Raw genomic sequence first — 20639 nt, forward strand, 5'->3', positions numbered from 1 at the left:
TCAACCCAGGACAGAAATCAATGGACCGATTACAATGGGCCGCGGCCGGTCTGATTTATGGGCCACGGCTTATGGGGTTCGTGTCGACTCGGCCCATTGCCACGACTGTATATTTAAAGTGAAAATCGGATCCCGCTCCAATCCCAAAAATTCAAAAAAATTGGATGATCGCGCCATCTGCAACTGTCGGGATTATGGAAGCATTTCTTCCATCTCCTGTCGAACGTACGGCTGCAACTGCTCTTCTCCGTCTCTCCAATCTCTCCTCCAAACGTCTTCCCCCATCGTCTTTCAGGTTCTCTCTCTCTCTCTCTCTCTCTCTCTCTCTCTCTCTCTCTCTCTCTTCTTACTGCATTTGCTTCCTGCAGCAGTTGCAATGAAGAATCATCTTCTTCCAGCGTCTCCGATTCCTGCTCTTCTCTTCTCACGACCGAAGATTCTTGCAAAAAGATCGGATCCAATCAGCTGCAAGTTCTTGCAATGGCTGCTTGTTACCGTGAGAAGAAGTGGAAGGTGGAGTTCTTTCCGGCTTCCGGTTTTTGTAAATTTACGATAAATTGCCCAAAATGATATACGATCTGTAGATGTTTGCTCCATCGTGTCAGTTCCAGCTCATCCGATCGCTGATATGCTGTTTTCTGTTGTACATCTGTTCTGTCTTTTGAGATCTGCAATGAATTTCAGAACTCGGTAGAAATCTCTTCTAAAAAGTGTCGATTTTATAAAATCGAAGTGTTCCTTTTCAAGAATTTCAGCTCATTTACTTGCCTATTTGTTGTCTTTCTACAGTAATTTGATAATTTACGACGAATTTTCGTCTATTTTTAAAAAATGTCTTTATGCATTTCGGACCTCTTTGGAAGTCTCTTCTGCAATTCATATAATTTATGGAATTATATTTTATTTTATTTTTGAAAATTTGATCTTCTTGGATAGTCTCTCTAACGTTTTCCTAGTTTAATCCGATACTTTTGATGATTTTTCTTCTGTTTTTTCCCAGTTCATTAGATCTCGTTTTTCTGAACTCTGTGTTGTTTTTTGTTTCCTTGGAAAGTGAAGAAAGCTGTAGGTCTCTAGAGTGCTTTGGATTTTAAAGAACTTGAGTCATGTAAATTCTTTGGTTTTTTCCCTTAAATTCTTGTAATATACTGATTTTCAGTCTGTTTCTAAACTTAGTTCTTTTTTTTTTTTTTTTGTAAATCTACGATAAATTGCCTAAAATGATATACGATTTTAGAACTCAGTAGAAATCACTTCTAAAAAGTGTCGATTTTATAAAATCGAAGTGTTCCTTTTCAAGAATTTCAGCTCATTTAGTTGCCTATTTGTTGTTTTTCTACAGTAATTTGATAATTTACAACGAATTTTCGTCTATTTTTAAAAAATGTCTTTATGCATTTCAGACCTCTTTGGAAGTCTCTTCTGCAATTCATATAATTTATGGAATTATATTTTATTTTATTTTTGAAAATTTGATCTTCTTGGATAGTCTCTCTAACGTTTTCCTAGTTTAATCCGATACTTTTGATGATTTTTCTTCTGTTTTTTTCCCAGTTCATTAGATCTCGTTTTTCTGAACTCCGTGTTGTTTTTTGTTTCCTTGGAAAGTGAAGAAAGCTGTAGGTCTCTAGAGTGCTTTGGATTTTAAAGAACTTGAGTCATGTAAATTATTTGGTTTTTTCCCTTAAATTCTTGTAATATACCGATTTTCAGTCTGTTTCTAAACTTAATTCTTTTTATTTTATTTTATTTAAATCTCTTCCCTGTTCCTTCAGATGGTGAGGAGTCGTTCGAAGAAGTGCTTCCGTGTTTCAAATCGTAGGATGGTTTTCTTCGGCGAACAGAAGAAAGTGGTATTTCCTGTGTCAATACCGGAAACTGAAGTGAGTTCACTGATATCAGGGGATTCGAGTGCCGGTTCCGTTGATATGCATCGGCCTCTGGTGAAAAGGCGAGTGATGAGAGGGAGAATGGTCAGTTTGGCCAAGTCAACTAGTCTGAGGCGGCGAGCGGAAGCCATTTTGAACTTTCTAGGGGAGGGTTGCGCTTCCGAGCTTAGGATTCGAGAAGCGATTGGGAACAGCCCTGATACCAGCAAAGCACTGAGAATGTCAGCATCTCTCTCTCTCTCTCTCTCTCTCTCTCTCTCTCTCTCATATCATATATTGGAAGCGGATTGGCTGGTGTACCACACACCACCAACCTGCCTGATGTGTTGACGTCACCAAGTTATGTGGGTCCCATCATTATCCAAACCGTCCGTCCATTTGGAGAAACCGTCGTAAGTCTTGATCAGAAAAATAAGACAGATCTAAAGATCAAGTGCACCACACTGCAAAAAGTGATGGGGGATTGAAGGTCTACCAATGAAATCCTTTTGGGGGTTATAGAAGTCTTGGATCAATATGATATTTTGATATTTGTTTTTCCTCTTCATCCAGGTCCTTGTGACCTTGTGAACAGACTCGATGGAAAATAAACGTTATGGTGGACCCTACGGATGTTTTAACGGTGAGAACCACTGTCCCACTGCTATTTGTGACGTGGTTCACTTGAACTTTGGATATAATTCATTTATTGGATCATGCTAAAAAATGATCTCCTAAAATGGATGAACCGTCTGGATATAATAAATACATGATTTTGGGGGCCATGTAACTTTGATCTACTTTGAACCATCCGTGCAATTCGAAGCTCGAGGAGCGTCAGCGCTGTCTTGGAACGACACTCGACGCATAACCACACGAGCCAGATCGGTGGTGTGTGGTACACCGGCAAATTGAGAAGTGATTAGGAACGGCCCTGATACTAGCAAAGCACTGAGAATGTCAGCATCTCTCTCTCTCTGATCATGTACACAGGCTGTATCATTAGTTATGTATGATACAACGTATTTTCCTTCCAACCTGTTGCATCCGTAGAATCCTATCCATACAAAATGTGCGGTCATCATCTTGCACTAAACTCACGTTGGGTAGGTCCAACCACTACACCAAAGGCATACCTTAAGCTGTCCATTGATATTGATGTTGCGTCCGGCTTTATGCATGGATCAGCCTGATTTTCATATAAGGCTATCATCGTGGTGTGGCCCACCATTTATACGGCTACGATAATCTACATGGGGTCGTGATTCTCTGAGCAGTCCTTCGTGTGACCGTAGGCTGTCAATGGGCAGTTCAAACGGGCCTACGACAGCCAAAGGGCCAACCCACTGACAGCCCTTTCATGTGGGAAGCAGATTAGCTGCTGTATGGACCAGCAAAGTTCTAAGGCCCCATGTATTTATTATATCTTCACCGTCTATCCATTTGGTGAGATTATTTTAGACATGTGCCCAAAAATGAGTCATATTTAATGCGCAGGTGGACCATATCACAAATAGTACTGGGGACAATAATTTTCACCGTTAAAACATTTGTAGGGCCCACCATAATGTTTTTCTCCATCCAATCTATTCGTAAAGTCATACAAACATGAATGAAGAGAAAAACCAAATATCAGATTCATCTAAAATTTTTGTGACCCCCAAGGAAGGTTTCAATGGTAGACGTTCAATCTCCCATGACTTTCTGCAGCGTGGTTCACTTGATCTTTAAATCTGTCATGTTATCGGGCTCAATCTTTAAAACGATATCGTGAAATGGACGAACGGTTTGGACGGTTTAGATATTACACGTACCTCATAGTGGGGCTGACGTCAACACACAAGCGAAGTGGCTGGTATGCGGAAAATCGGCTTCCTTTCATGTGCGACCATGGATGGCGTGTCACAGATCGGTCATACCGCGGACTTGCCTTGATCAGGCAGACTTGGTAGTGGCACCTCCAATACCGAGCTTGGGACCGGAAAAGCTCTGTGGGCCCACCATGCTGTTCATTCATGTTGCAATCTCATTTTAGTGTATGTGCCCAAAAATCAGGTAGTTTCAGAGCACAAGTGGACTAGACTACGGGAAGCAGTGGGATAGGGAGCCCACCACTGAAACCTTCGTAGGCCCACTGCGAGTTCGTAAAGCGACGAAAATCTAAAAGTTTCGTAGCGCATAAGAAGTTTTGTAGCCCACTGCGAGTTATGGGATGGGCATTCAGTCCACTTGAGCTTCGGATCTGCTTCATATTTGAAACGACTCTCAAAAATAGAATGCCAAAATAGATGGACAGCGCGGTTAAAGCAAACATCATGGTGGGGCCACAGTGCTCCAACCAGTACCAAGCTGGGTATTGGTACTGAGGTCTATGGAATCTGAGTCCGATTAAGGCCATTCATCGATCAAGTAGGTACTCTGTAAAGATATGGACCAAAACTAATGTTAGTCTACGTATTCATCCCCATTGTCATCTCCATTGTCGCTGATTCCTGTGAAAACCGGTCAAAGTGAGTTACGAGCGATCTAGATGGATTTGCGTGGTGTATTTGGAGATCTGTGGGTGTTATATGATAGTATAGCTGCAGCATATCAAGCGATGCCATGATATTGTTTAAGCGGTCGATGAAAGAGTAATCGTGTAGAAGTGGTTACAGGACAGATGGGCAAGAGCAGGAAATAGAAGGCCATATGGTATTAAATGGTTATAGTAACTATCAGGACGTGGAATGATCTACACGGCTAGGGTAAGACTATAAATGGCAGAGGAATTCATCAAGGAAATTTTCTCTCATACCAATCCAATCAATTTCAAATATATTTTTAAATTATCCTTTCAATTACTAGTCTTTTTACATTCCTTAGTGTAATCACTCTACATTTCTGCCAAGTTAATTACATTTCCTAGTGTAATTCTTAACTTTTTGCTTGTTGTTTATATTAATTTGTAGCGTTAATCGAGTAGCTGGTAATCTTCACTGTAATTTGGGTCTACACTTATATGTTGGATTTAGTTCCTCATTCAGGAAGGTGTTTTGCAGCCGTTCTCTACAACCAACTATAAGAATTCCTTTCTCGTTTCTTTTTTATCCATACTGAAAAGTCATTTTATACAAAAGGCAAATGCGTAACCCATTATCAGAGGACAAACCCTACCCTTTGAATGCCGTCTGATCCTATTTACACATTGAGCCGGTGGTTGAATAGACAATCGATTTCTTTTGATATCAGTCATATATTGCATATTTATCTATCTCGACGCTTGGGTTCATAGTTGTTCGGTTTGAATTGAGCCAGAAATTCAATTCTAACACGCCTACCATGTGAATTTTTCATTCTTGGTCTTCTAAGATCCATCCTTGGCTTTGGTGATTCTTGAGCGTTAAATTCATGCTTTTAGCATTCTTTTCAATGCAAGCTCTTAAATTCATCTTTCATAAAACCTAGTAATGAATGGGGTTTAATATGCAATATTTGACCCTTAACACGTTGGGCCCGCTTGTCATCAATGCGAAGTAAGGCGGTGAGCATTGGAATCGGGGCGTATCTGCAATCATAATACGACATGCTTGAAGTGGGGTGCCTCGACTTGAGGTCATGTGCATTGTCAGGGCGCTTGTTCGGTCCTCAGCATAAGGGACGCTGATGCGTGGTGTATTTTGGAGAGTCGAATCGACCAGCGAGTGGGAGAGCTCCACGTGTCCTAGTGCGGGCGTCGAGGAGCCGTTTTGGTTGTCTTGTTAAGTGTGAGCATTCAATGCTCGTACAGTCAGATTCTCTATAAAAGGGGGGAACCCTAATCGTGATAGGGTTATTTGTCGTGCCGCCTCTCTGACTTGGGCGATTTGTAGATGATTTCCGGTGACCCCTGCTTTCTTTTTCAGTGAGCTCCATGTTCCCCGCTCCTTCTCCCTTTTTAATTTTTCTTTTGGGTCCCTAGCTTCTAACAGTTGTTCCAACCAAAAAATGTCAAATCTGCCGGAGCAGTGGGGGGGAGTCGTTCTAGTGTGATGGAGGGTCGGAGGACTCGGATCTTCTGGAGAATTTGCCAACTCCTTGGTGATGATGAGCGATAGGTACTTCTAAGCGTCCCATGGGTCGAGGGTGGCTGCTCAATCTTTGGCCGAGCAACTAATGAATGCTGAGTTGCTCTAGCCAAGGAGGAGGCCGGTCAGTCTTCATCAGAATCAGAAGAAATCGGGCTGATCGGGTCGACGTTGATGGAATTCACTTTGGTGTGGATCAAGTTAGAGTACAACATACCAGACTCTGTGGTGCTTCGAGCTAGCGAGCCCTAGGATGACGAGGTGGCCATATTCCTGGTTGTCCTCCAGTGCGGCTCGAGGCTCCCTCTCCATTGCATAGTCAGGAAGGTCCTCTTGTTCTTGGAGTTAGCTCCTGAGCAAATAATCTCGAATGCCTAGAGGGCGTTGGTGGGGTCGTTCATTCTCTAGGTCGAGTTCGAACAACTCGAGTTGACCATGAATGAATTCGTCCACCTATACCAGGTGAAGTCCAACCCCCACCATGAGGGTTGGTATTATTTTTTGGCCTAGCCGTACACGGGTAAGGCCATCATCACGGACGCCCCGACCTCGAACAAGAACTGGAAAAGTAAGTGGTTCTGGGCGTCTGGAGATGGGAGGCTTCAGCAGCTTTTGGGCTACGTCCTCAGATTCTGACCCGTTTTGCTCAACCAGGTCGGTATATCCGAACTGACTTTTTCCTTAGTTTATTTTTCCTTTTTTATTTCTGACTATAGCTCTGCCCAAACATCCTACTAGAGTGAGTGAGTCAGAGCGTAACCGAATAGCTGAGGCGAGGTTGGTGGACGTCGGGCTAAGGTCTTGGAGGTAGTTGATCACGCCCCAGCTGTTTTATAAATCAGGTCTTGTCTCATCCATATCAGGTATACCTTGGTAGATAGTCGACAATTATTTTATCTCTGTTTATTTGCTGATCATTTCCTTTAGTTATGTAGGGATGCCTGAGCAGACTCACTCCAAGTGTCATGCTCTTTCTGAGGCCGAAGTGGCCCATAAAAAACAGAAGCCTTCAAAGAGGAGGGGAACCATCGCCCCTTTGTCCAAGCAGGTCGGTCAAGTGAGGCTTCTGACCCTGTTGCTACTCCTGCCATCACCCCTTCAGACCCGCCAGTGGTCTTAGAGGCGGTCGAGGTCGTCCCGCCGAGGGAGGTGGCCCTTGATGTCAAAGCCCAACCTTCCAAGGTCCGGGCAGTTCCTGTTTCTGAGGCTCAACCCGGGCTCAGGTGGGCAGTTCAGTTGCTGGCCAAGGGGGTGAGGCCCAGGGGACCCACAGGTCTGCTTCCACCATGATAGAGGGCCTCTTGCCCTGGATAACTCAGCACATTCCTGATCTCGAGTTCACTAGGGTGATGGAGATGCCCCTATCAACTTCTATAGGCCAAGTAGCCGCACTTTTTTACAAGGTAGGACGTTTACCTCGTAGTAGTTGCCTTTTTGTACTTAGAGATTTTTTATATTTTTTCTTTTGACGTGGATTCGTTTTTCAGTTCGGCCCTGCTATTTTGTTTGCTTGTCAATTGGGTCTGATGCAATACATCCCATGTCCTTTCACCGATAAAACATACATCCAACCTCCTTACTATCGTGTGATAGTGACTGATGAAGGGCTTTATGTTTCTCTCGATAAATCTTATTGTAAGGAGTCTGTCACCTTGAAGATTCCAAACTATATATCTGGAGTCTCCTAAGGCCATGAGAAGCTTTGTGGCATGGTGAGATCGTCAGTATGCTAAATTCTTAGGTGGTTGAAGTGCTACAGAGCTTATATCCCAATTTTGCTCTCAACTGGCTTTAGTGGAGAGCAAGAAAAGAAGTGCCCCTTTGCCATCAACCACTACTACAAAAAGAACAGCGAGGGTGAGGACGAGATCGGCTTCTCGCAGTCCAATATGAAATTGCAGTTTATATCACTGGTACTGAAGTAAGAATGTAAGACAAGATCCTGGAAGGAGGGTGAATAAGAATTTTCAATTATTTTTGCTAATTTAAAAATCCTAATTGCCTAACACAAACTAATTAGTACTTAAATTAAGCAAGGCAACATAACTCTAAAGGCTTCTAAGCCAATAGAGGATCCAATCACATAGGCTACTCAAGATATATAAATTAAGTGACTAGCATACAACATAGTGAACATATGTGTATGAAATATTGTACCTATCAATCCCAGGCATTCATCTAAACATGCATATACAATTAAGCATTCAACACATATGTATATTTAAACAGATACGCAAATGATAATTCTAAACACAAGCATTTATAGTGGTTCGGGTACGTGCCTACTCCACTCCCGCCAGACGCACTTTCTCCTAGAGTGTACTGGATTTCACTATGAATGGTTTTAAATAAGGTTCACCATTAACCTTTACAGCCCTCCACAAGGACTTAACAAATTTTGCCCTACACGAGCAAGGGTCCTACACAAGAACCTAAGTTTAGGCCACACAGGCCAAGGTCCTACACAAGGGCCTAGGTTTAGGCCACACAGGCCAAGGTCCTACATAAGGGCCTAACAAGGAGCCTACACAAGGCAAAGCCTAGACAAGGCTAGCCAGTCCTACACAAGGACTTGACGTATTCTCCAGTCGAAGGCGTATGAAAGGTCTTAGTGAGTTTGTAAAAACAAACTCTGAAACCAAATCCTACACAAGGAATATATTTCAGACTCTTTGGACTCTAATACTTGTAAGCGGATGAGTCCTCTTTGTAGCTTGTGGGTTGCTTGATCTTTGTTTGGCGAAGCTTTAATTAGCTCTCGAATGCTCCCCCGATCTCGATTCTTGGTTGATCTGATGTTTCAGCTTCATGATCGGTTTCCTTATATATAATATTCTTATATAGGGTTTACAAGGTAGTGGGAGTAGGTTGAATCTCCTATAACTTGATGACAACTGGATTTCCTAGGAGATTCAATTGATGGATGCACTAGAGTATGATTGAGACTAAGAATATACCAATCGGTTTGGTCTCAATACTCTAGTGAAGGTTTGAGATCATGTTCTTCAATAATTCGAGCTTTGAATGCTCTTTGAGATGATGAATCTCAATGAAAAGAACATGAATCTCATATGGATAGAGTCTAAAAGGGAATCTGGGATGCCTTAATCCATGCTTTTCACAAAGTTTTGGGTGCTTCTTTTATAGAGAAAAAGTTCCAACGGATCTATAACGGCTACTTTTCGATCCTACTGAGGGAACCTTCGGTCGCACTGAACTGTCATCGGTGGGACGAAATTATCTCTCAGTGACACTAAATTAAGTCCTGAAGTTGCTGGAAGATTTTGGTCCATTTCGGTGGCATCGATGGATGTCTTCGATTGTAGTCGGTAGGACCGAATTATCTTTGAATGTTGCTGGAATGTTTTGGTCACTTTCGATCACACCGAAGGTGCTATTTGGTGGCACCTACTCCAACCGCAGGTGGGACAGATTTTTAACTTTTTGTCCTGCAATTCTTTCAACAGCTTTTGAACTCTCTAAAGCCAAATCCAGAAAGATGAAAAATATGAACTTAAAATGGCTTTGAATAGATGATCTAAGTAGGGTTTCCTATTTGGGTTAGGATCATCAGGATCGTAGGAACTTCTCTTTACTTTGTGAATTTTACTTGATGTTTCTGCTTCGGTTGCGTCATCGGTCTTCATTTTCCAAGGACTCATTCAACTACTTGACACAACAAGTCATGTGATTGATAAACAAGTGTGCAAGGTGAGTGCACTAACACAATAGCTGAAACACCTTTCCTAGAGGTCCCACGGATTACACAGGAGCATCTTGATATTCTTGCAGTAGCTCAATTGCAAATGATGGCTCCAAAGAAATTTTCAAATTTGAGAGGTATCTTCAGTCCTCCCCCAAAACAACCTACTCCTTTCCAGCGCACAGAGCTTTCTATATCTTAGTTGATGACAAGAGATCGGCCGATATTACAATCAAGTTGGTCATCTAGTACTTCTACAGTTGAGGCCGTATCAACTTTCTTGGTGTCAAAGATTATTCCCACAAGATTGATGAAGGCATAAAACACCATGAGGATGCTCATTTCAATAAGTGCTGGCTTAAATGGAGGCGGGATAGAGAAAGATTGAATGATCCTAACCTCCCGTTCGATGAAAAGTATCTCACCCCTTATCGCCCTAAACCGCCATCATTACCTAGTTTTGTTCGGCCGTTAGTGACTGTGATAAAAAAATCCCCAGAGTATTGGGAATCAACCAGTCTTCCAAGCCGTTCGGTCTGACATAGGTGGAAATTACTTATATATTTACTTAAAATAATTTCATTACTTATACCTTCACTGATATTTTTTTGATCTTTTCAGTGACTCGAGAATTGCCCAAGACGGCGGCGGCTCAAAGACAGGATTTTCACCGATACTAGCAATCTCGCTAGCTACAGTTCTATCGCCGATTTCAGTACTAACAGACACAGCGGCCATAGAGGTGATCACTTTTGAAGTCCTGAAGGATCCTATTCTGGCGACCACAGAGGTGGTGTCTCTTGACTCTCAGACCACAGTCGGTACAGAAGACATTCTTTCTAGTAGCCCGCCAGAAGTTAGCACTGCTCCACCTGACTTGGAGCATCCGTGACAAACTCCTCCTCTTGCGCTAACCACCCAACGAAGAATCTTGATATCTCCCACTCGGCCTTTCGGTCTTAAGCTAGCTCTGACTCCATCACTTCCTCCATCACCCATAACGATCGAGGAGATTCCAGCTCCGTCCAAATCTGAAACAGCAGATGTGATGATGATGCCTGAAGGATCGGTCGAGACCGAGGAAGAAACAATTGTTGAAACTTCGACGGAGGTGACTGGAAAAGTCTTAGTTGAAACTTTACAACAATAATCGGTCAATGTTGAGCAATCAATTGAAGCTATTTCGGTCGAGATCCCTGCAGCACCGGCCAAAGTTGAAATGGTCAGTGTCAGTTCACCTCCATCGACTTCCCCAACGGTCGTCCATAGAGATACTGACCTTCCTCCTGTGGATGACATATCTCTTCATTTGAGAGGGCTTTTATTAGAGAGACATCCATGTCAGAATCTCCTTATAGTCCTAGCAACCTACAATATTTGAAATTATAACTACACAACCTCCTTCAAAAAGGGCTGGCAGAGTCCTTTGATGCTGAATCGGTTGAGAGATTCGGCCGATTGGTCAAGCTAGCCTGTGAGCTATCTTAGTCGGATCCTGTCTAGCGACCAAACCGCATACTCTCTTAAAACTCCAGGGAATGCTCGAGACATGTTACCACACTGCTGTATTCATTGCTCACACTGAACCTAAAGGGGGTGCAGCTGAGTCCAGGAGGACTAGTACACACAAAACTGCTCAGGAGCTTTCAGCCAAGAATGCTGCACTGAAGGCTTCTAAAACTAAAATTGAAAATTTGGAGGTTAAGATCTTAGGTTTAGAGGCTGAGCTACTCGCGTTGAGACAGGAGCTAGCAAAAGAACACGCAGAGTGCCTAAAAACTAAAGAGGACGTTTACAAGCTAGCCAACGTTGTACACTCTCAAGTAGAAGACATCGATCAGTTGTCTCGGTCGGCGGCCAAGAGGAAAGTAACGCTCTCGGGTTGCAAAGAGCCAGCTATAAATTGCTAAAGTAATTTTGCAAAATTTCATGTCTTCTGACTTTTAAATGTATCTGCTTTGCTTATGTAAATGAATGGCCACCGAGCCCATTTTCATGTGACTTCTGATCAAATGATTTCCCGTTATCATTACTGGTAATTGATCACGAAATATTCCTTAAAACATGGTAAAACCTAGGTCATTCTCCTTATTTCCCTAGCACATAGGCAAGTGCAATGCTTTTATTGCTATGCCTTTTTAACTGCAAGGCCATGCATGTTTATAGAGCATCAGAGTAAAGAGCTAAGAGAGAACTTTCTTCAATGAATGAATCAATCAAGTTAATTTCGTGGGCATCGTCAACTTCCTTGGGTTGTTTGCACTTGTTAAAGATATTTAGCTCTAATGTCATGTTCTTAAAAGTCAATTTCATGATTTCATTCCTACAATTGATGATAGCGTTTGATGTGGCTAGGAATGGACGGCCTAAGATGATTGGAATCTGAGTGCTTGTATCCATGATGGGATGTGTATCCAAGATAATAAAATGTACTGGATAGTAGAATTTGTTGACTTGGACTAGCATGTCCTCGATCATTCTTTGTAGTATACGAACCGAATGATCAGCTAATTGGAGTGTGGTCCTGGTGAGTTTTAATTAACCTAGATAAAGTTGTTTGTAAACCGAATAAGGAATCAAATTTATACTCACTCTTAAGTCAAGAAGTGCGCGCTCAATCCGGTAGTCCCCGATCACACGAGAGATGGTTGGGCTACTCGGATCCTTATACTTTTGTGGCACATCTTGCTTTAGGATGGCACCCACCTTTTTAGTTAGAAAATTTTCTTTTGGATACTTTTTCATCTTTTGGCCATGCAAAGGTCTTTCAAGAACTTAGCAAATGAGGGTATTTATTTGATGGCATCCAAAAGAGGAATGTTGACCTTCACCTGTTTTAGAACCTCTAAAATATCCCGAGTGTCAGAAAGAGGTTTTGGTGCAGTCAACTGTTGGGGGAATGGCGCAACCAGCTTGTATGCTTTTTTTGGTTCTTTCTCTTATGGATCAATGCTAGATCTATCATCTCTCTCCGCTTCTTCCAAGTCCTTAGGCTTTTCTGCCCTCGTTGGGATGGTCTTATCAATTGTCTTTCTACTTCTAAGAGTGGTGATAGACTTGACTTGCTCCATATGGTTCGAAGAGCTTGGATCACTGATCTCGCATTGTTGTTTTGGGTTAGGGAGAGGTTGGGCTGGAAGAGTCCATTTCTCCATAATGGCTAGTTGTGACTTGATTCTTTGAATAGACGTTGCAAACACTCTCAAAGTTATTTTGATATCCTAAAATGCTTATAACGTATTATGATTGAATTGCTTTTTATTTTGAATGAATTTCTGAACAGTGTTCTCTTGAGGCCTCATTTGATTGAGAAGTTGAGAAAGGGCTTCTTTAGGGTTAGCCGTTTGTCCATTCCTCTAACTGAAGTTCAAATGATTCCTCCAATAATTGTATGTATTTGAGATGAGTTCGTTGAATGGTCGTTGATAGTTGTTCATGACGTTTGATTGCTCATGCAACAACTCTTGAAACGACCTGTTAAGTGTACGTTGCTAGCACAAATACTACAAGCAACTTCAACGGTCTCATTGAGCTTGACTGTTTTTACCTTCTTGAGTTCCATGGCCTCGACTTTCCTTGTGAGATTGGCTACCCTAGTCCTCATATCATCTTCTTTTAAGACATACATCCCCCCCTTCTCTCTTGATTGAATTGGCTTATAAGTGGTGGGCCTCGAGGAGGTGTCCCATGATTGTGCATTTTTAGCAAGTAGATCAAAATAATCCCATGCATCATCGGCCTTCTTATTCATGAATTCGCCATTATATATCGTCTCTATGAACTGACGCATAGGTGAAGTCTATCTGTTATAGAAAAAGCTTATTACTCGCCATGTTTCGTAGCCATGATGTGAATAGGAATTCAAGAGATCCTTGAATCTCTCCCAACATTGGAAGAAGGTCTCTTCTTCTTTTTCGGCGAAATTCATGATTTCCCTCCTTAAGGTATTGTTTTAGTGAACCAGGAAAAACTTTTTAAGGAACTCCCAGGTCATCTCAGCCCATGTACCGATGGATCGTGACCTTAAGGAGTGCAGCCACGACTTAACATTCTCTTTTAGTGAGAAGGGAAATAATTTCAATTTTAAAGTATCTTCAGAAATGTTATTAAACTGTAGGGTAGCGATGATCTCATTAAACTCTTTCAAGTGCAATTAAGGGCTTTCAAAGTCTAGCTAATGAAACTTAGGAAGGAGTTGTATCACTCCCGACATGAAATCCATGCTTCCTACATTGAGTGGAAACACCATGCAGGAAGGTGTACTCAACCTCACCGATTGTAAGTAATCTCGTAATGTTCTAGGCAGGGGAGCATGATGCACATCATTCTCGTCTTGAAGTTCCTTAGCCGGATGGTTAGGTTGCTTTGCAGCCATTGTTTCCACTAATTCAAAGGATCGTAAGTGTTGTCTAATCCGGTGATGGATAGGCAACCCTTCGACTAATCCCCCTTCATTCAAAAGACATAGAGTGTTGTCACGTACCCACTTGGGCATGAAACACTCTAGATCCCTCTAGTTCTAAACAAACTACTCCTAAAAAATAAAAGTTCAAAATTTAGAAAATTTGAGAAAGGGAAAAGTCAGATGGATATTAATGAAAAAGAGTGGCTAAGTTATATGCTACAAAATAGAAAAATAAATTCAGAAAAATCTAATGAAAGAAAAACACAACAAAAGTTAGTCTTAATCCTAAACTAATTCTAAAACTAAAATAATCCAGAAAATACAGCGCAGTACCCGACAACGATGCCAAAAACTTGTTTGCTGGTACTCCAAGCGCAATGTTGTAAAGTAGTAATAAGTGTGTGAGACCGAGGTCGAACCCACACGGACTGAATGTGTTGTGATTTTTTGAACTACTTTAAAGTTAAAATTAGTTGTGAACTAAATCTGGAATTTAAGAAGAATGTTGTGATGAAGTAAAACTATCAATGTAATGGAAACTAGAGCACCAAGGATCCACTTGCAATCGTCTTAATGTAGCTTTACTTGATTTAACATGGATTACTTAACTAGAATCAAAGTCCTAATCTATCTAGTCGGAAGATTCAACAATTAAACCATCATAATAAACATTCCAACATAGATATGAACATTCGTAGTAACAGTTCACATATAACAGTCTTATTGTGTTGATTGTAGAGAGTTCAAAGCATCTACCATACCCTTAGTCAATGGTAGATAAAAGAATTCTACATATCAAACAATCACAAATCAAAGAAGAGAACATTCATGAAATTTCTAAGCATCCACTGTGTCCGGAGTCAACGGTAGATCAGAGTGAATACAAAAATACTTCTTTATTAAACCATAAACTGTGAAATATCTAACATGAAGATCATAAAACGTGAATTAAAGTAAAAGCAACATCAAAATAAACTACAAGCTTCATCTCTTAGCTCTAGATAAGAGATTAGCCAACCGAAAGTGGTGCTTTTGGCTCTGAGGGCTAGATTTTTAGTCAAATAACCCTATTGGAGGTTGATTCTAGCTTTTTGGGCTCATATGGAAATGTATGGGTCAATCTATGCCGTGGGATGGCTAGCACTAGTGATGATCTACGTAAGTGTTTGATCGCCCCATAGTTTGGATGCGACAATCGATGGCTATGATCAAAATTCTGTTTGACAGTTATCGATCATCGATCGGGGTCGCGACTATATGAAAATGTGTAGGATGTTAATATAGGTTAGTGCCCTTAGCTTGGTTGCAATCTAACGGTCCAAATGCCATAACTTTGGCAAAGATCAGATGGAAAAAAATAACTTTAAGTTCTTGACATATACTAAGGGTATTTCCACATCTTATGCACTCGCCTTGTGAGCCCAAGTTGAACAATTCGATGTGCGATCTTGGTTCAAAGTCCCATGATGGACATCAAGCCCGCTAAGACGAACATCTTTCTCTATAGTTTTGATTTTACCGGCCCAGTAAGGAGCAGTTTAGAGCTTATTTGTTAATTTTTACATTTTCGGAATAAAACAATTAACGAAATTTATCATGTGCGATTAGGTAGGCCTGAATTACCATGCTTGTAACGTGAGTCATTTGAAATAAGCAGAAATGGTAATTCAGCACTAGTTATCCTAATTTGTTGATTTTTAGGCTAAATGGGTAACTATGTTAGTTTGGTTTGTTAATCAAGTTCCAACCCCTAGTTGTTTTGTCTTTAGGTAGGTCTTTATTAAGTTATGTTTGCCTTGATTAGTTTGTAATAGGTTGGTTAGATTTAGGCCCTAAATGAATAAATCACTAGGCTAGACTCGAAGTTTAAGCAATCGGGCAAATTCATTAACTTTCTACGGTTAATTTATCCCATTTGTGTAGTTCTTTACCAGTAACACTCGCGTATAAGCTAAGATCGGGTTTTAAAGGTTAGTAAGTAACAAAGTAAGCTAATTCTAGCGAACATTTTTTTAGGAATTTAAAAATCTAAAATATTAAAAATTTGGGAGGTTACATTGATATTACAATAATTTAATATGCTTACATAAGCAAAGAAACTCTGAATTAGTTTAATTCGAAATAGAGTTTCTTTGCTTATGTATGCATATTAAATTACCCAAAAATTGTGAAGATGTCTAATTCCACTAAAACTTGTAAACATTACTTTGATGACCAAAACAAAGATCCTAGACTACAATAAAACTTGTAAAACTTTAAAATATTAAAAATGAAACTTACAGAAATTGATAAGTTTTAACTTAAAACCTTAATTTAACTTTTAAAACAATCGAATTTTATGATATGGTTTAGGAGCCAATGCACCTGGGGTGATTGGTTAGGACGTTACCCGTAGATAATTTTCCAATTGTATATTAAGCTTGCGAAATGGATAACCAGCTGAAAAGTTATGACCGTCAGAGGTTATATGGTACCTTTAGGCCTTCTTTTGTCCTTAGTTCAAACCTTTCAACTTAATTTCTTTCGATCCTAACCGTCCACAAATTCATCTGCTACTTGTTCTACATCAGTCTACTCTACTTGAAGAAAACTTGATCTTGAGTTAGCTGCTTATTGTGACTTCTTTTCTAGTGCATGATACTTGAAAAAAACCGTGTTGAACGTTTGGGATAACGCAAAGTCCTTGGGAAGTGAACAGCATATGTATTATTATTGATCTTCTTAAGTATATCTATAATGGCTTGATTTTATTTTATTTCGTTATTCAGCTTATTATATATTTCCATAGGGAAACACTTTTTCCTTATGTGAACCATCAACCTTGTCACCTTCCTCAAACACTTTTTAGATCGACGCCACTTGTTAGAATTTTCCTTGTATTTGACATTTGACTCTTTTAGCTTTTTCTAAACACTTGCATGCATCATCACGTTCTTTTTGCCCTGTTGTCTATTGCTATGCTTATCCTTGTTAGCTCAATTAATCACAATGCCAAGTCCAATGTATACTTGGTAATGCGACCATATACTCCCTTAAAAAGAGTCTTGCCAGTAGATCTAAATTTATCATGTTGCTGAGTGCGAACTTGACTTAAGCAAGAGACAAATCCCATTAATTGGGCTTATGACTAGAAAGGCATCATATAATGTTCCTGTTGTTTAGTTCACTACCTCCGTTTGGCTGTCCATTTGGGATGGCACGCGCTTTTGTACTATAGGGATATATCAAAGCATCTTGACATAGTTCTCTGTGTTGCTATTTAAAGTAATTGTCTTGAACATGCCATGTAACCAGACGTTTCTAAAGAAATATGGGACCCATTTAATCCAAAATCAAATATAGGGAAATAAAAACTAAATGAGTTTATTTCATTTTAATTAATCATAATATATATCAAATTTACGCCTGATCTGACTATGTTAGGTCTAGCGATTTAGATGATGCATATAGAAATGATATCTTAATATGAGACAAGGGGAAGATTTCTTTGACTGCTCTCATGGGTGAATTTGATCAGGACCCGAATAGTCATCAGTAGCCCAAAAGATTAAGTCTAACTAGCTACTATTATGAGACGCATTTTATGTATTTAGCTCATGTGGTATTGTCAATTATTCATTGTAGTGGCTTCGTGATCGAGAATGGCTATCGATCAAAATACGGTCACAATTAGTGACACATTTAGTCGATGCACTATAGCATTACATAGAAAAAGCTTTTCTACTTAAGGACATATGTAACAACAATGCCAATTTGGCCAAATTTCACTGTGGACTATGCACATTTGTGCAAAGAAAAGATAATGATCGTCAACATGTAGCATCATGAGAGGAATCTCATCCATGTGGCAAAAGTACAATGTACATATAACTAATGGCCAACCCACAACAAACAATTAATACACATGAAATTGTATAACAAGCCACAATTGTCTCTGGACCTAAACGATTATTTATACATAAGAAGTTATGAAGATTGGCTACGAAGATCTCTCTCCAGCTATTGCCTTAAAGTTCTATAAATAGAATGAAGATTAAAGAGCTCCAGGCCCTTGTCGACCCAATATAACATAACAACGTAATGTTGCTTCTCTTATCTTAGTTTATCTTAGCTTAGAAATTGTGTAATCCAACCTGTCTATGTTGTTGTGCCAGATTGATTTTAACCTAGGAGTAACGTAATCTAGTCTATTTACGCTGTTACATTGGACCGACTTACCTTAAGAGCAGTGTGTAATTCTATTTATTTATGTCCAAGTTGTTGTGCCAAGGAAGGTTTTTTTTTTTTTTTTTTCCTTTTCTTTTAGTAGTGCAATTCCCTTTGTGTACGCCCAAGTCACTAGATCAATGAAGAACTTGGTTTTATGACCTCACTATCTATGCCGCAGACGTTGGATTGCCAAGGATTATATTTTGCAAGTTTTTATTTTTCTTTTATTGATAGAATTTCATTCCTTCACTCTCACATCGTGCGATTTGTTTCATTTCTGCTATCACGGTGAGAAAAGTCTTTTCGGCTAAAGACAAAAAAAAAAAACAAAACTTCATTAGAAGGATGAACCTTTCGCTTAACAAATTGCTTGATTTCTTTTACAAGTGGCTGAATAGATGACTAACTACTTAGTTCTTGGTCATAGATGATTGCTCACGGTCTCACTGTCTATTTTGGCGCCTGGGGTCATAAGCGTTCGATTTGGATTGAGCTATATTAGGCTTTGGCACACCTAACTTCATACACATATTTCAATGATTAAATTTTGAGCCAAACAATTAGACATCATGATTGTTGATCATCAAAATTATTTTTAATCCTTACAAGAAAGAAATACGACCTCTAGTACATAATTACAATTAACTAAAATGAGATGAGCTCTTTTTTAAAATGAAAGGCAAACAGGTTCTAACCTTTTTATTTTAAAATTTGTTTGAAGAATTCTTTGCTGGCTATGTTTCATTTTAGTGATACATTAGATGTCCAAAAATCAACATTGTAGGACATTTCTGTAATATTTTCTTTATATGGGCTACCTATGGGCCATGATTTGGAGCTCATATATGCCATGTAAAGGATTTCTGCCTGTGAATCCTGACATTCCGCTGCTGATGCATCAATGTTTTTTTTTTCTGTAAAAGTTATTACGACGTATCAGTGCTCAAATGTGCATAACGTTGTCGTTCCTTTGTTAACAAAAACTATAGTTTTGCACTGCAGGCTACTGAGGCTGGAAGAAGTCAAGCGCTCCGGGGTAGGAGGTCGTATGGACCCTTTCCTTTACGTGGTAATACAAAGTTCCTGTTTGTCTTTATATATATATATATATATATATATATATATATATATATATATATATATAAAATATGTTGTTCTGCATGGATGCATGGTTTTACGATGAAAATTGACCATCTTTGTGCGTCATCATGGGTGGGTCATGATCCGAAAAAATCACGCCAATTGAGCATCTTACTACCTCCATATTAATTTATTTTTTGACTGTCTGTTTGAACGCCACAAATTAGCGGACAGGGTGATAAATTGGTGTTCCTTTCCAACTGTGGCCAACTTACAGTGGAGGGTCCACCAGATGATGTCTGAATCCGTACGTACTGAATACAGCAACATCTGCTCATGCTGCTTATTTAGGATTCATCAAATCCTAATTTCGGTAACAAAATGGGCTGGAGTGTGCGAAGGCCAAATCATGTACAAGTCCGGCCTAGCCGGTGAGCTAAGGAATCAGGTTATCATATTTTATGGGTCTTTATGTGTATGTATGTCCACATGTCCCAGTTAATGATTGCGCTAAAAAGAAAAGAAAGATACTGGACGGGTAAGTTTTTAGTATAGACCCGACGGAGCACCCACTTTTTTTTACTTAGAACAAAACCTAAATAACTAAACTAGACTTCTACCTACGGACAAACCCATAAAGATAAAAATACCTTCACTTTTTTCGGCTACTTTACCCTAGAGACTAAAGGTATTTTTGTCCAAAACCTTATTTCCGTACCCAAAAACCTGCTTCGGCAGCACAAGTTCTCTGGTGTCGAAAAAAAAAAAGGCAGAGCATGGAAGAGTCTATGGTGCTAATTTTTTCCCTAAAATATTATTTGATGTTTTGACAGGTGGCAGGACCGCGCAGTGACTTGGACTTGGGTTGAACAAGTCCTATTGCTTCACCGTTCTTTTGAATTCTATTCCCTTCAAAGTTTTGTTCGCCCGAGCTGTGATTTTCTTCCCTTAAAGGTGAAGGGGAAGATTCCCAGATTACAGCCATTCTCACCGATTCATTGTAAAACAAGTAGGAGCAATTCACAGAGAAATAACATCGTCTTGCATATCCGTTAGCTTTTTCTATGCTGCTTTGAGTCTCTGTAAATTTTCTTATTTTCCAAGTGGAATATGTTGACCACTCTCATACATTTGACTCATTCTTTGGGTGATTACTAATCAAAACCGTTCATCCTTGAAAATGGAGCCTTGAAAAACCAAGTCAGCTTTGTCCAACTACTCATATTCATGTGACAAAAGCTTCACAATGGTGGGGCTTCTGCAAGTCACCTTCCAAAACATCTACTCCTGTTATTCAAACGGGGCCTGGTGTCGGATGTTGAAGTGAT

The 20639-nt window shown here is 40.0% G+C and overlaps 1 protein-coding gene across 2 annotated transcripts; it reads left to right on the forward strand.

Annotated features, from left to right (window-relative positions):
• Window positions 1–124: 124 nt before the first annotated feature.
• On the forward strand, window positions 125–20450 carry LOC131241088 (uncharacterized). Of its 2 annotated transcripts, none has more exons than XM_058239729.1 (5): window positions 125–295; window positions 369–513; window positions 1776–2110; window positions 19234–19300; window positions 20145–20450. In XM_058239729.1, exons 1-5 carry the CDS (start codon window positions 165–167, stop codon window positions 20178–20180), a joined length of 714 nt encoding a protein of 237 aa, XP_058095712.1. In that variant the 5' UTR covers window positions 125–164; the 3' UTR covers window positions 20181–20450. The 2 variants fall into 2 exon arrangements, with proteins under 2 accessions (XP_058095712.1, XP_058095720.1); XM_058239737.1 differs by having other exon boundaries at window positions 372–513.
• The last annotated feature ends 189 nt before the right edge of the window (window positions 20451–20639 follow it).

Source organism: Magnolia sinica, chromosome 1 (genome assembly GCF_029962835.1).
Source record: "Magnolia sinica isolate HGM2019 chromosome 1, MsV1, whole genome shotgun sequence".
Classification (NCBI taxonomy): domain Eukaryota; kingdom Viridiplantae; phylum Streptophyta; class Magnoliopsida; order Magnoliales; family Magnoliaceae; genus Magnolia; species Magnolia sinica.

Bases quoted from the DNA above. Each gene is read 5' to 3' on its own strand.
- LOC131241088 (XM_058239729.1), top strand. From the start codon at position 165: ATGATCGCGCCATCTGCAACTGTCGGGATTATGGAAGCATTTCTTCCA. The intron at 296-368 runs GTTCTCTCTCTC...TGCTTCCTGCAG, and splicing joins CTTCCCCCATCGTCTTTCAG to CAGTTGCAATGAAGAATCAT. The intron at 19,301-20,144 runs GTAATACAAAGT...ATGTTTTGACAG, and splicing joins TGGACCCTTTCCTTTACGTG to GTGGCAGGACCGCGCAGTGA.